Genomic DNA, 17,260 nt, shown 5'->3' on the forward strand with positions numbered 1-17,260 from the left:
ACAGAAATTTCTATGCTGCTAACAGGAGTGTTTATTGATATGATAGTTTTGGAAAATTGATGTTATCTATTAAACTAGAACATATCCATACTCTATGATCCAGCGATTCTATTCTTAGTATACACCTAAGAGAAGTACATATGTCTATGCTCCAAAAGACATGAACATAGAATGACTATAACTTAAACTTGGGGTGGGGAGGGCCATATGTCTATCAACAGTAGAAAGATAAATTGTGGTGTAGTCATACAATGAAATAGAGTACTATACAGCAATGCAAATCAATGAACTCCTGCTATATGCAACAACACAGATGAATCTCACAAACATGATATTGTGCTTTAGTAACCAAAATTAGAAGAGTACAGTACATGGTATATGATTCCATTTATGTAAAGGTCAAAAAACAGGCAAAATTAATGTAAGGTTTTAGAAACCAGACAATGGTTTTATTTATGGAAAAGGGAAAGAAAGTGAGTCGAAGCAGGCATGAGGTGGGGGCTTCTGAGACTTCAGAAGTGTACTTCTTGACTGAATGATGGCTACGCAAATAGAATCACTACATGAAAATTAGTATCTGCATATATCAGATTTGTATACTTTTGTTAATATACGCTGTGCTTCATAAGAGAATGTTAAAAAAATCAGCTCCTTTGATGTACATGCCATCTGATTCTAATACCTTCTACCTCTTTCGCATTGCTGTTATTTATTTATCTAGCCTCTAAAATTTTAGCATTTGATTCAGTCTTTCCTTCTACCTCAAGGCCCACTATCATCTAAGGTGACTCTCCGTCCATATGGATGAGGCATGCAACACTCTGGCCTCTCCTTCTTGAATTCCACTTCAACTAAGTACTCCAACAGCCTCACTGAAAAATTTATCAACACCAAGAGTCACTCTCTCCTCTAAAGACATTGTCAGACTAAAACACCTTATCTTTTCAGATCTCTTAGAAGATACCCCAGTCTTCAGTTCTTTAACCTCATGGAACCTCTGGTCCACATTTTCCATGAGCTCTCCTCCTTTCTTCCTATTTAAACTTAGATTCTATTCTTAGTCATTTCAATCACTGTATTACCAATATTCTCAATTCCTTGCCTACTGTCTCTCCATTTTAACACCTGGCAAAATCCCAATTTTGGCTGAATCTATTGCACTTGGACCCAGGTTGCTAAGCAGTGCTTGAGAAGATCACATAACTTGATTTGCCTCAAGTGGACCTTCCATGCCTCCTCCTTGTCCTGACATATTTCTCTAGTCTACTCTTCCATCCCCCATGGAAGGAAGTCAAATCTTCTCCATTCTTTCTAAAGCTATGAAATCCCTCTCTGTCAGCAGATGAGTTTGCTTCCAACTTCACAGAAAATATAGAAACCATAAAATATCCTTTTCTTGCCAAACTAAAAATACATCTGAATCCATAACCATATCTTTATAACTTCTGTTAAAAAGGAAGAGTCGTCTCTTGTCCCTCCATCACCCTCAGCTTTTCTGGGACTTTGTTCCTTCAATTCTCTTCTTCCTATATCTTCTCTCTCCATTGGCTCATTCCTATTGGTTTTTAAAATATCCACGTCTTTTCCATCTCAAAAAAAAAAACCTACCACAGTGAAATATAAAATCTTCCTTCCCCTCCATTTTTCTCTCCAAGAATCATCCTATATTCCTCTCCCAGTTAATGACAAAAATATTAATTCTGTGCCTACTTCCTCAACCCCACTTCAGGCATCACACCATGACAGTCTGTTTATTCACTATAGCTACACAAACAACCTGGTTGTGGTGGACCCAATGGGCACACTTCAGGGGTTTTTTACCTGGCTTTTCTGTATACTCAGTAATATCCACAGTGCTGAAACCCACTCTTCCCTAAGGCTCCAGGGCCTCAGAACCTCCCATGATTCCTCCTATACCTCTGCCTACCCTTTCTTAGGGCCTTTCATAGACAGTCTTCTGCTCACCTCTCAAATGATGGAATGCTTTAGAATTCACTTTTAGGCCATTTTCTCTTTTCATTTTATATATGCTTGGATGACCTCATCTACTCACATGGCTTCAGTTACTATTTATTGCTGATAACTTTCAAATCCATATTTCTATATCTGGCATGTCTCATGAGGTTCAGAGACATGACACTTGAATGTCTTGCATGCTCTATTCTCTAAACTTAGGATCTTAAAAACTGAATTCATTCCATTCCTCCTTTGTGGGTGGTATTATCCATCATCCACATTCCCTAGCACTATAATTCCACCTCCTAAATATAATATCTCTCTATCTCTAGTATTATCCTTTATTTCCACATGCCTCCACCCCAATCAAGGCCATCATCATATTTTTCTTGGTTTACTTCCTCTTTCTCCTAATTGGCCTCCTCCTCCAGTTCTGTTCCCTTCCAATCATCTCCTTATTAGAGCCAGAGAAGGCAACTGCTTGCTTAAACATTTATCTTATCATCAAATTATAAGATTCATAAGAATAGAGACCATGTCAATATTGCTAGCCTATCAATTACTATAGTGTCTGGTACAGAGTAAAAGTCAAGAAATATTTGTGAAAGAGATAAATAAATTAATATCAGTGATTTCACCTAATATGGAAATAACGTAGAAATGTCCCTGAAGACTTCATACAGATGCCACATCCGTTTTTATTCTCCACTGTACCCCAGAGTCTAGCACAAGTCTGACCCACCTTTGTTGAATCAATGAATGAGAATAAAAATATGAGATATTAATGTGCCTGCAAAAATGACATATAAAGTGCTATATAGAGGCATCTGCGTGGCTCAATTAGTTAAGTGCCCAACTCTTGATTTCAGCTTAGGTCATGATCTCAGGGTTGTGAGATCGAGCCCCATATTGGGATCTGTGCTGGGTGTGGAGTCTGCTTAAAATTCTCTCTCTCCCTTTCCCTCTTGTCCCTTGTCTCCATAAATAAATAAATAAATAAATAAATAAATAAATAAATATATATATAAATAAATAAACAAATAGTGTTATACAAATAAATATAAAGTTTTAAGATGCAAAGAACAAAGCAGTACTATTTTTCATATAGAAAAGAACTTTCCAGTTTACCCTACCACTGTTCTCCATATCCCCTTCTCTGCCTTATTTTTCCCATAGCAGACTATAAAATATTCTTATTTATTTTATTTATTGGTATCTTTCCCAATAGATTATATATTCCACTAGGGCAATAATTTACATCTGTTCTGTTACGGAATACATATGAAGTGCTCAATGATTATTATTAAATTAACTGTATCTGGGATTGTGCTAGATATATTATATATTTTATCTTATTAGTCTTTGAAATAACACTCTAGCTAGATCCCTTTATCTCCATTTTAGAGATTTTCAAAAAGACTCTCATAGCAATAACATCATTTATTTAAGGTGTATAAGAATACTACAGAAGAAACCAAAAGGTAAGATAAACAGAAGCACAAATAAGATATAGTAAAAAAATATATAAATAATATATATATATATATATATATATATATATATATATCAGTCATTACAATAAAAGTTAACAGATTAAACTCTCTGGTTTAAAGGCAAAAATTATGGACTTGACTTTCTAAAGCACAGCATTATAGGAAGAAATATGTACAGTACTTAAATGTAAGAACACTATAGTTCCAGTGCCAGCCAAGATGGAGCAATAAGCTCAATAAGCCTATGTCTCTCATTGATTAAAACTCAAAAACCAAAATTTAAAAAGCAACTATCCTAGGACTCCAAAAATTTAACAATAGTAGCAGATTGGAAAGAGTAGCAAACTTGAAGAAAAACTTGTATGGGAGTAAGTTCCCTGGTGTTTCTTCTCTTTCCTAGCTTTGACCTGAGGTTCGTCCCACTGTGGAATTGTGTTAGAAGCACAAACAACAAAAACACTGGGATAAACCCCTCTTTGGACAACCAGGAAAAGGGGTCTCTGCGAGTTGAAAAAGATGGGGGAAGATCCTTTGTTTTCTTTCCCTCTTTTTCTCTCTCACAGTCCTGCCCCACAGGTGGTCCCAGCCATGGACCTACACTGCAGTGGCAGCTAAAACTTTAAGAAAAACAAACAAAACAAAAAAAAACTGGTTTTTTTGAGAGTTACTGTGAAAAGGAGACACTGTGATTTGAAAAGTGTGAAAAAATACATGTTTGTTTTTCTTCTCTCTTTCTTCATGCTGCTTTGTCTCAAGGGTAGTCCCAGTCACATGGAACTCTATGCACAGCAAGAGGCTAAAACTCCAAGAGAAGCTCTGTCTTTCCAGGCAGACCAGGAAAAGGAGCCTTTAAGACCCAGCTAGCAGGGGGGAGACCTGAGGCATAGACATCTGGAGATATGGATTTCCTAATTTGATATACAAATAGGTACACGCCCCAGACTTACCCCTAAATCGTGCATGTTCAGGACAGATCCAAACCAGCCTAGCAAAAATTATGAGAACTGACCTGAAATTTATTTTTTTTAAGATTTTATTTATTTATTCATGAGAGACACACAGAAAAAGAGAGGCAGAGACACAGGCAGAGGGAGAAGCAGGCTCCATGCAGGAAGCCCAACGTGGAACTCTATCCTGGGTCTCCAGGATCATGCCCTAGGCTGAAGGCGGCGCTAAACCGCTGGGCCACTGGGGCTGCCCCAGCAATTTATTTTTTAAAAGATTTTATTTATTTATTTACTTGACAGACAGAAAGAGCATGAGCAAGAGGAGTGGCAGACAGAGGGAAAGGGAGAAGCAGGCTCCCCTCTGAGCAGGGAGCCTGATGCGTGGCTTGAACCCAAGATCCTGGGATCATGACCTGAGCAGAAGGCAGGCACTCAACCAACCGAGCCACCCTGGCGCCCCTGAACTGCAATCTAAAATACTACTCAAGCCTCAAAGAAATGCCCAGGAAGTGCATGCAGAGGAGAGATGCAAAGCAGCAGAGCAAATGCTTAGAAGATTAAACTAACATTGGAAACACCACTCCGAGAAGATGACATAGAACTTGCAGTCTGAACCTCAGTGGGCTGACAGCCTGCTAAGATAAACAAACAAACAAAATCAACATTCTCTTGAGAATGTTATGACTTAATAGTCGTATGAATTTCATAATCTAATAGCCTAATGACTGGGATATAATTTTAAATTACTTGACAAACCAAGAACCAGGAAAATTTGACCAATTCTCAAGAGAAAAGACAGATGCCAATTGCAGAATGTCCCAAATATTGGATTATTACACACATTAAAGCAGCTATTGTACACGCTGTAGGAGGTAAAGCCAAATACTCTTGAAATGCATGAAAAAATAGAAGTTCTCCACAGATACAAATAAAAAAAAAAAAGAACCAAGTGGAAACTCTGAAAAATATAATATCTGAAATGAGAAATTCATTGGATGGGTCTCTGGCAGAATGAAGACCATAATGGAACAAGTTAGAAAATCTGAATATAGATTAATAGAAACTACCCAATCTAAAGAAGAAAGGAAAAAAAAAGATTTAAAAAATTGTGGGACTCTATAAAAGTGTCCAAGACTATTCATGTCCCCAGAAAAACATCAAGAAAAAAACCTGTACGTTAATTTCTCTCATGAAAATAAATACAAAAATCCTCAACATCAGCAAATTGAAGCATAGAGAGAGAAGCCTATTGGGACTCCTGGGTGGCTCAATGGTTGAGTGTCTGCCTGTGGCTCAGAGCGTGATCCTGGGGCTCCAGGATCAAGTTCCACTTCTGGCTCCTTGCATGGAGCCTGCTTCTCCCTCTGCTTGTGTCTCTGCCTCTCTCTGTTTCTCTCATGAACAAATAAATAAAATCTTTTAAAAAAGCCTTTGACAAAATTGAATATCCATTCATGATTTTTAAAAAATTCTCATCAAGCTAACAAAGGAGGGAATTTCCTTAAGGAACATCTAGTAGAGGGGATCTACAGCTAACATTTTATTGAATGGAAAACAGAATTAATTACATTTAACAGAGAAATATTGAGTGCTTTTCTTCTAAGATCAAGGATCTTCTAAGATCAAGGATCAAAGGTGTTGTCTCTTATATTAATCAAGGTTTTCTAAAGAAACGGAACCAACAGGACGTGTGTGTGTGTGCATGTGTGTGTTTAGATGGATGATAGATAGATAGATAGATAGATAGATAGATAGATAGATAGATGGCAAAAAAATATTTTAAGGAATTGACACTCACATGATTGTGGCAGCTTTGCCAAGTTCAAAATATGCAGGGTAGGCTATCAGCCTGGAGACCCATAGAAGAGTTGCATTTAGAATTCAAAAGCAGTTTGTTGGCAGAATTTCTTCTTGCTTGGGGAAGTCAGTCTTTTTCTATTAAGGCCTTCAACTGATTGAATGTGGCACATGCACATTATGGAGGGTAACCTGCTTTACTCAAAGTCTACTGATTTGTATGTGAATCTCATCTAAAGAATACCATCGCAGAAATATCTAGAATAATGTTTGACAAATATCTGGGCACTATATCCTAGTCAAGACATATAAAATTAGCCATCACCGCTCTCATCACACATATTCAACATTATCCTGGAAGTCTTAGCCAGTCAATATGGCAAGAGAAAGGAGAAAAAGGCATACAGGTTAATAAGGAAAAAAATAAAACTGTCTTTTTTCACAGTTGACACAATTATCAATATAGAAAAGCCCCAAAACTATAACAAAGCTCCTAGAACTAGTAAGTTAATTTAGCAAGGTCTCAGGATATATGGCCAATATATAAAAATCAATTGTATTTTCTATTTCTATATAATAACAATGAACAGATTTGAAATTTTTAAAAATACTAATTATAATAGCATCAAAGCCTGAAATACATAGGTAATAATTTAAGAAATACATATAGGATCTAAATGCTTAAAACTATAAAAAACACTGATGAAAGAAAGCAAAAAAGACATACAAAAATAGAGTTATACCTTTTCACATAGTGAAAAACTCATTATTGTTAAGATGCTATTTCTCTCCAAATTGATCTATATAGATTAGAGATAATTCCATTAAAAATTCCAAATTTTGTGGATATTGACAAGCTGGTTCTAAAATTTATATGAAAAGGCAAAGGAATAGCTGACACAATTTCAAAAAAGAAGAACAATGTTGAGAGACTTACACTCTGAATTCAAGACTTAATATAAAGGCTACAATAAGCACGGCAGTGTGGTATTGGTGAAAGGACAGAAAAATAGATCAATGGAAAAGAAAAGAAAGTCTAAAAATAGATCCACTCATATATGGCCAATTGATTTTTGACAAAGGTACAAGGTAACTCCATCAAAAAAGAACAATCTCTTATCAAATTGTGCTGGAACAACTGGACATCCACATGCAAAAAAATAAAATAAACCTGAACCCATACTCATACCTTACACAAAAATTAACCTAAAATGGAACACAGACATGTGTAAAAATTAAAGCTTTAAAATATCTAGAAAAAAATCTTTGTAATCTTGGCTAGGCAAAGAGTTATTTGATATAATACTAAAAGTACAGTACAAAAATATTTTTTGACAAACTGGACTTCCTATTATTTAAATGCTTTTGCTCTTTGAGTGACACTACTAAAAGAATCAAAGGAGTCACACACTGGGAAACAGTGTTTGTACATCACATATCTGGTAAAGGACTTGTATCTAGAATATGTAAAGAACTCTCAAAACCCAATAATGAGAATGCAAAGCATCTAATTAAAAAATGGACAAAAGATTTGAAAAGATATTTCGCCAAAGAAAATACAGGAATGTAAAACACATCAAAAAGATACTCAACACCATTAGTCATTAAGTAAATGCAACATAAAAACATATTGTGACATTATTCTACATTAATTGATATGGTTAAAACAAATTTAAAAACTGACAATGCCAAGTGCTGGTGAGGATGTAATTTTCTGACATTGGGCTTAGCAACTTCTTTCTAGATATGTCTTCTCAGGCAACAGAAACCAAAACCAAAACAAAAATAAACTATTGGGATTACATCAAAATAAAAAGATTTTACACAGCAAAGGAAACTATGAACAAAACAAAAACGCAATCTAATAAAGGGAAGATGTTTGCAAATGATATATCCTATAAGGGGCTAATATCTAAAATATACAATGAATTAGGGCACTTAGGTGGCTCATTTGGTTAAGCATCTTGATTTCAGCTCAGTTCGTGATCTCAAGGTCATCAGATGGAGCCCTGCATTGAGTTCCACACTAGACACAGGGTCTGCTTGAGATTCTCTCTCTCTCCCTCTCTCTCTGCCCCTCCTCCTGCTCATGATCTCTAAATAAATAAATAAATAAATAAATAAATAAATAAATAAATAAATAAATAGAAAATATAAAGAACTTATGTCAACTCAACACCCCAAACCTCCCCCCAAATAATCCAAATAAAAATGGGCAGAGGCCCTGAACATTTTTCCAAAGTAGACATACAGATGGCCAACTGACACATGAAAAGATGCTCAACACACTACTCATCAGGGAAATGCAAATCTAAACTACAGTGATGTCAGAATGGCTCAAATAAAAAAGACAAGAAACAACAAGTGTTGGTGAGGATGTAGGGAAAAGGGAACCCTCCTGCACTGTTGGTAGGGCTATAAATTGGTACAGCAGTTAAAGAGGTGCCTCAGAAATTTAACAATAGAAACATCACCATTCTGATGATGACATGAGTGATAAAATGCCTATGTGATAAGATGAACTGAGGTGAATGACACAGGCATTGCAGTGTAGTGTCAGGTTACTACTGACTCTGAGGATCTGTCAGGAGAATCATCTGCCTCCAGACCATGGCTGATCACTGATAATTAAAACCTCAGAAAGCAAAACTGTGGATAAAAGGGGGACTACTGTGTATTGTATAAATCTATATATGACATTCTGGGAAAGGCAAAGCACAGGCACAGAGAGCAAGGGTTAGGGTGAGAGAAAGTGTCGACTACAGAGAGTAGCACCTGGCAGTCTGGGGCCAGTAAAAAAGAGTGTACAGTATCCTGATTGTGGCAAGAGTTACACAACTCTATGTGTTTGTCAATACTTACAAAACTGTGCACCAAAAAAAAAGTCAATTTTACTCTAAGAAATTTTTAAAATAATGTTCTATTTACCAGGAGAAAAATAAACCAGAGAAAGATGACTAATTAAAAGTAGATAAAGACTTATCAAACAAATACCACCTAAAAGAAAGTTGGTATAGCTATATTAATGTCAGGCAAAATAAATTTTGGGCAACTCGTCCAAAGACATATATATATAGCTTGTAAAAAGCACATGCAGCCTTTAGTCCACCTCTTTCTTTCTTTCTATAAAGTCTATACTCTTTTTTTTAATATATATATCTTAATGACTCAGGGTCTATTTATTATTAAGATTTAGGAAATTTATCAATTAAAAAGAAAAGTTTGAGACAATTCCTCACAAGCACAAAAATTTCACCATGAAATAAATAGTTTTCATATGTTGAGAAAAATCAGTAAATATTCTTCCAGAAAAATGTTTACTTAACTAATATTGGCGAGACTGTTTTTGTTTGACTTGGAGATTTTTTTTACTTTGTTTTCTTTTCATGAAAATAGAAACAATCCATCACTCCCACTCAAAATTTCAAAATTTTTCTAAGTTCTTTCTAAAAAAAAATCAATCTTTTTCTGAAACTGACTTCTGAAAAATAAATATTAGCATTTAGAATTGAAAAATCCCCGCAGCTGAGAAAAATGATCAAAGGAACCTGCCTGGTTTTGATTGAAACATTTGCAGGAAAAACTAGGAGAAATTAGCTATATAATGTATCCATGTGAGAGCTGAATGTGCACATATATATATCTGAAAATGTTTAGGGCACATCACGCTCCTTACCAGAAGTTAACGGTAAATCATCATATTAAGTAACAACTTACACTAACAAAATTAGGATGCTCGGTCTTCAGAAGAATCAATGTGAAAAGTCATGCAAAACAGCAATTAAATAAAGTTTCAAGCAAGTCCCCAAATCCCAAGAACCTATTCTAGTACTGTTCCCTTCTGGGATTTTCTTTTCAATTAAAATGCAATAGCTGCCTGTCCTTAGAATATTGCAAAATGAGAGTAATAACCTCTCAGACCATAGATTCAGATTGTGGAAACTCTGCTTTTGAAAGTGAGTTTAAAGTTGAGGTCAAAACTACAGAAAACATGTAGAAAATGTGCATTCTAAAGAATGCAGCCTTCTATTTTGGTTATTAAATGGGAACGTGGTTTATTTAGCTCACTAGTATTACTTAAAATGTCTACAAATAAAATCTAGAATTGGGCAGGTGAATTAAATGAAAACCCCATGGGAAATACACTGCATTACCAGCTAAATCCCCTTAATTAACCTTCCCTAGGCCCAGTCCCTCTCTCATTTTTCACTCATATTTTCACTCTTAAAAATGAGGGCTTCTCTTTTCCATGGCAGGGCATGTAACATCACACAGTAATTAGGACTTGGAGAAAACACTCATAGATCAGGAAACAGACTTCATTTCCTGATGAACACTAGCCCTTGGCAAGAGTTCTCAGGGTACTTGGACTCAGATGAGGTAAGTCACCTGAGCCCCTGAACGTGAACTTCGTATGGGTGCAAAAATAATTTTATCTATAGATACAGACAGACAGAAATAAACTAAAGGGCCCTTAAAATTCCCAAACTATCATGCAAAAAGTCACCACTATCCTTAGACAGACTGGTTTGGAAAACTTCTCATCTCAGAATGTCTGGTTGGTTATGCTATACTTCACATTCCTTCAGTCTCCACCCAATCCTGGCTGAAAAGTTTGGGATGGCTAAGAAGATCTTCCCAAATTTGTTCTTTGTGGGCCAGAAGAAGACAGGAGAACTTTTCTTCAGGTAATAAGGGAACCAAGACCCAAGCCAATGTGCTGAGGTTTGTGCATCAGGAAGATCACTCTCAAATACCAAGGTCACGAGACCAGAGTGTCAACACCAGAGTTAAACAACAAAATCCTTGAAACCAGACAGGAATGAGACAAGAGTAAAAGCAGACTTTGCAAAAGCAAGGAAAAAAGGGTGTCCGGGGTAATTTCCCTGAGCCACCTTAGTGTGTCTGCAGATTGGCCTTGGTATCTAAGGTATAAGTGAACTGAAAGAAAAAAAGGAGACACTACCGGGACTCGTGGAAACTTAGTATCCTTCATTTCAAAGTTAACTGGCTACATTATTATTATTATTATTATTATTATTATTATTACTACTACTACTACTACTATTGCTATTATTATTATTATTATAATTATAAGGGAGTTCTAGAACATACCCAAAGGGCCAAAAGGCACAGACTTTGAGATGCCAGAATGGACAGCTAAATTCCAACACCCTGATCATCTTCCTTCAGAGTCATATCATTAGTTGTTAAAACCAACTTGTCTGACAGAATGAACTCTGTGATATCCAAGGCTATGGAATCTAAGAACCATTTTTATTCACTCACTCTGCAAAATAACTTTGGCAGATGCAAAGGTAGGCTTGGCCACACTGATCTCAGTTAAGACCAAAAGGCTTTTTTTCTGAGCAACCTGCTAGAAACAGTATAGACTTATATATTCCTGACTCAACTCTCTCAAAAGATTGACCTGACATGTCTCAATACTAAAATTCCCTTTGTCAAGAAACAAGGCAAGGTTAGTTATCTAGCTTAACATATTCAAGAGACCAGCACTAACAGTCATTTAGCCTTTCTTGCTGGTGACATTGATGTCAAACATGCCTGTGAAGAAATTAAATAAAACATGGAAAATAATTGCATTTTATTGGTTTTTTTCTATGGATGAGATGTACTTTGGAGGATCTAAAGTGACCATTTTACAGGACTCTTACAGGTTTTTCTCCTTTATGGGCTGTTTGGAATTAATCTGATTGTAGATCATGGAGCTCCCCGCTGCATATTAACATATCTGGCTGTTAATATGGCTGTATATTAACAAATCTAAGTTTTTCAAACCTGCCTACTGCCATGTGAGGGTTTGAGCAACAGGTCCCTGCGTTCTTGGTTATTAAGGACTATTTGAATAAGGCTGGGGGGTGAGGGTGCAGGTAGGGAGAAAGCCTGACAGAAAGAGTCATATTGATTAAAGGAAGCTACTTAGACATGTATTCAATTCAATTTAACTCCTTTTACCAGCAAGTGGTTTTAAAAATTGGCTACATTATCTGTAGTATTCAACTCGATATATATTGTAGGGTATGCAAAGATATATCTATGTCTCAATAGGAAGCTGTAGGTTTAGCCACAGGCCCAGTAACAACTATAGATTGTAGAATGAAACTGCTCATGGCATTTCGGGAAGAAGCACTGTGGAGATAGATTCCCACAGGCCAAGATGGGCTACTTCTGTTCTCACAGCCTTGGGACACCGCTCCCATGATTTGCCAAGCCCATTATATAAAACACAGCACACTAAAAAGCTGAGGGTCTCTCCTGAGAAAGGAGATTCACTACCATAACTCTTTGAATGTTATTTTGAATGAGAACTACAAAACTCTTTATTTAGTTATTTATTTAGTTTATAAGTAAATACAACCCCTATGTACTCTAGACCAGCTTCTTCCTCAATAAGCTATCACTTTGTGCCTGTTATATACTGCTGTAGGAAACATGAGGCTCCACAATTATTCTATTGACCACTGCAGTGCTATATTTTATACGAAATAGAAATTATGCCCACAACTTTTCCTTTTCACAGTATTAATGGATTAATAATAATAATTACTCACATACTTAGCATCAGTGCTAGGAATCACATGCATTCACTCACATAATTCTTACAACAACCTAATGAGGTAGTCCTTATAATAGTTTCCATATAGAAATAATTTTCCATTCTAAGAATAAGGGAGGGGGAATGTCAAGTAATGTATCCTTGAATCTGTCCTTAGTTGCAATGTTAATAAGCAGAACTTGAATAAGAACCTAAGTGTTTCTGACTTCAGAGCCAAACTCCCAACCTGTTGAAAAAAAACTATCTGTGGGTCCAGCTATATATTACTCTAGCAGTCAAGGTTCAGTTGCAAAAACCAGAATCTACGCTGACTAGCTGAAGCCTTTATTGGGAGGGCTGAATAAACAGATTCTAAGTGACTTTCCAAGAACAACTTCCGAGTTCATACTGGAGAACTGGACACCATGGGACCAACTGCTTCTTTTCAGATCAAGAATCTGCCATTCTAGAATCATAGCCCCACTCTCGTGATCAGAAACCTCCCTCTACTGTGGCCCCACCAGGGCCACACCACACCTGCTGCAATTCACACCAGCAAAATGACTGCCCCATCCTCGGCCTTTTGACTCACCCAAAGCTACTGACTGAACAACGGAGCCACAGAGAGAACCTCCATGACCTGCAGTGTTTCCAACCAAGTGCAGCCTCCAGCCCTTCTGCCTTCCAAATCCTGCACAAATGCATCTGATGTGAAGAACCTTAATCAGATTCAGACCCCTCTCCAAGAGGGAGATGGAGATTGTGTTTTAGCTTTCCAGGGTCTGCAGTACAGGAAGAGCGCAAGACAAGGAGGGCAGGGTGAATGTCGAGTTCTAATGCACCATAGTCACTACAAGTTCCAAGGATTTGGATGTCCTGTTGAGGGGTCTCCTGATTAGGGTTGCAAAATACTGTATACCTAGGAAAAGTTTCCAGAGTTTTCATCAAATTCTCAAAGAGGTGCATGACCCAGAAAGGGGACAGATCTACTTTAATATATCTGTAATATGACAACAACTTGAGAACAAGATTAGCACTGTGGGAGGAGCTAAGACATAGTGATTAAGATAGGAGCTCAAAAGCTTAATAGCTCAAATTCTGGTTCTACCACTTAGTAGACGCATGACCTTTAGCAGGTTGTCTGATGCCTTTGTGCCTTAAAATTTGGGGAACAGACTCAACCTAACAGGGATGTTCAGAAGATTAAGGTAAATGGTATGTATGTGTATTCAGCAGAATGCTCGGCACTTGAGAAATGCCCCCTAAATGTTAGCTATTGTTACCAGAATAATCCTTAGACAAGATAAATTCTAATGTTAAAAGACTTGCATTCATGCCCCACACATAAATTTATTTCCACTTTCATAAGCTTACAGAAGTGAGTATTTGATGTCCTGTGACAGTACACAGAAAGACAAGTGCCTGTTTATATGGTGATGACCTTATTCTATTTAAAGAATACATTAATCCAGCAGCTAATTACTGCCAGGAGGAACAGTTTAACACAGTACCAAAAACAAATCTGCCAGTTTGGGAAGACGTTCTTTGGGACCCACATGGATAGTACTTTGAAAGTATTCAAAATGCTAACAAGAGTTAGCATTAGTTAATTGTTTTCAGGGGGGGGCGTATTAATAGTTACATCATCTGGCAGGCCACTTCAGATACAGTCTTACTCAGTCAAATATTCCATACAAGTCTTGTTATCTGGGGGAGGTGTATGACATAATTCTTGCTGGCAAAAATCTTGCTATCTGATATCCTATCTTCTGTACTTAAAGGAGCAGGACTTACAGGCTTCCATGATTCTGCTCAATCATTTGTGTAAATCTAATAAGGCTTACAAAGAAAAAAAAAAAAAAACAGCCTCAGCCCTGCTGGCAGGTACTCTGGACAGCAGAAACAATGCTCAGTGTTGGCAACAATGGAAATCAGACCCTTTAATTATGACCATATGTCAATTTCCCTAGTGTCTAAAGTGTATGTGCCAATGAACTGCAAGAAAAACCTACATTTCAGCTTTTCATCAGTAACTTCAGTATTCAACTACATGGTTCCAATCAGAAGCCTAGTTGACATCAGACTGTAGCACATTGAGAAGAACAATTATGACCAGTGTCAGTGAGCACTTAGGGAAATGGGCTCTCTAATATACTACTGGTAGTACGATTTAGCACAACTTTTCTGATATTGACATGGAAATATTTAACAAAACCTTTAAAACTGAATACTTACTGACTCACCAGTTTCACTTCTAAGAATTTATTCCAAAAAAATAATCTGACAACTACATAAAATTATACTTATAAGGATGTTCACTTAGGACTTGTTTGTAATACAATTAGAAAAGAACTCAATGTTCAAAGTATAAAATTGGTTAAAACAATTACAGCATGGCCTTAGAATGGAAATCTATGCAGTTATTAAAAGGAAAATTTATTTTTTTAAATTTATTTTTATTTATAAATTTATCTTTTTTTGGTCTTCAATTTGCCAACATATAGAATAACACCCAGTGCTCATCCCATCAAGTGCCCCCCTCAGTGCCCATCACCCAGTCACCCCCACCCCCTGCCCACCTCCCCTTCCACCATCCCTAGTTCGTTTCCCAGAGTTAGGAGTCTCTCATGTTCTGTCTCTAAAAGGAAAATTTAGATGTATTTACATTTTGACATGAAAAGATACCTGTGATGTAAATTTCAGAAATCCAGTGCATAGTATAATCTCATTTGTATTTGTGTATATTTATATATAAAATATACATATATAGATATATATTACATATGTATATATAGTTAAATAAATATACATATGTATAGAAAGCTATGCACTGAAAGGTTAACAATGGCACCACTGAATATTTGAGATTATGAGTACTTTTTCTTTGCTTCTTGCTACTCTATATTTTGTTAAAAATCATCAGTAGGTATTACTTTTGTTAATTAGAAAAAAAAATAGCAATTCTTAAAAATGCAAGCCCAGATGATAGCACTTTTATCTGAGGATAGTTTAAAGCACATACCAAGAGTCACAAATTCAGGGACGCCTGGGTGGCTCAGTGGTTGAGCGTCTATCTTCAGTTCAGGGCATAATACCAGAGTCCCAGGATCAAGTCCCGCATCGGGCTCCCTGCATGGAGCCTGTTCTCCCTCTGCCTGTGTCTCTGCCTCTCTCTTTTTCTGTGACTGTCATGAATAAATAAATAAAATCTTAAAAAAAAAGTCACAAATTCAGAATCACACAGAATTTCTAAGCTCATTCTTTGTATCTTTAGAAGATACATAAAGTAAATAAGTATAGACAAGGCATGAGGCAATAAGGAAAGCAATTGACCATGATTAACTACAGAGCGTATATCCAGTTTAAAGGCATTCAAATTTAAAAAAATTTTCAAGCACTCAACATCCATCTCCAGGCTGATTCTAAACAGTAAGTTGCTAAAAAGGGCCTTTGCTATATAAACCGAAACACACAATTTATATTACTGTAACTCTCACACAACTACAATTGGACATCACTCCCTCCCCATCTCCTAACGTTGGTTTAAGTGGTATTTATAAAAGAGACCAGCTTCTCATACTTGTAAAATTGTCTTCCTAAAATTTAACACAAGAAAAGTTTGTCTCTGTTGATAAACTTGTCTCCTTCCTTCCACAACAGAATAAAAACAATGGATTTAATTGGCTTTCCCTGTTACTTGTTGTTCAAGAAAACTCAGAAATGACCTGTAGCTTAACTTTTTCTGCTACAACTGTCTTTTCCTCTCCACCATTTAGTTCTTATTCACTTGCTTTGGTGGTTATAGTATATGCATTACTCTTACATTAGACTGTATGTCTACACCACTTGAGATATTTTTGAAATTCAGATTGGACAGAGAGAAGTAAAAACAAATTAATATACTGAAAAAAATATCAGCATGTAATACAATAATTGGAATGACTTGCACACATACTTTATATACTTTGGTATTATACCTATTTAATGGCCAAGTTATAAACCATACAATATAAACTGTAAATAAAATATGGGGAATGTGACAGTTCACATGGAAAAGAATCAGGAAAACAACAGATGAAAAAAAGGAGCTGAAGGGGCTAGTAGGTGGAATGAAAAAATGTGCAATAATTGCATGGTATAATATGTATGTCATGTGTAATTTGTATGACATAGTATGTATGTATATCATAGGTATGTATGTATCATACAAATTAAATTGTATATCATAGGTATGTATGTATCATACAAATTAAATTGTATATCATAGGTATGTATGTATCATACAAATTAAATTGTGCCAAAAATAAAACAAATAGCACCTCTTTTAGGAAGCTTATACTCTTACAGAGGACTCAAGACCTGTCTGGGTAAGTGTTTCTGCAGTGTCTATCTTCTTCCTTCTCTGGGTCTTGTGCCAGCCTTTCTGCTCTCCCAGGCTTCTCTTCTCTCCTTGCCTATAGCTGCTGCTTTTCCACCTACCCACCAACAATCTTTCTCAAAAACCAGAAACG

General features: G+C 36.3%; 1 protein-coding gene across 17 annotated transcripts in view; it reads right to left on the minus strand.

The window, feature by feature from the left end:
- The window catches only part of ATG10 (autophagy related 10), a 221,747-nt gene that overhangs the window by 45,922 nt on the left and 158,565 nt on the right, over positions 1-17,260 (minus strand). For 13 of the 17 annotated variants that reach the window (XM_077866161.1, XM_077866149.1, XM_077866202.1 and 10 more), the window contains one exon: positions 15,772-15,934. The exons of the other annotated variants lie outside the window; for them this stretch is intronic. In XM_077866161.1, the coding sequence (XP_077722287.1) occupies positions 15,772-15,934 (163 nt within the window). The remainder of the gene's footprint in view (positions 1-15,771; positions 15,935-17,260) is intronic. 17 annotated transcript variants of the gene reach the window in all.

This window comes from Canis aureus, chromosome 2, assembly GCF_053574225.1.
Source record: "Canis aureus isolate CA01 chromosome 2, VMU_Caureus_v.1.0, whole genome shotgun sequence".
Lineage (NCBI taxonomy): Eukaryota > Metazoa > Chordata > Mammalia > Carnivora > Canidae > Canis > Canis aureus.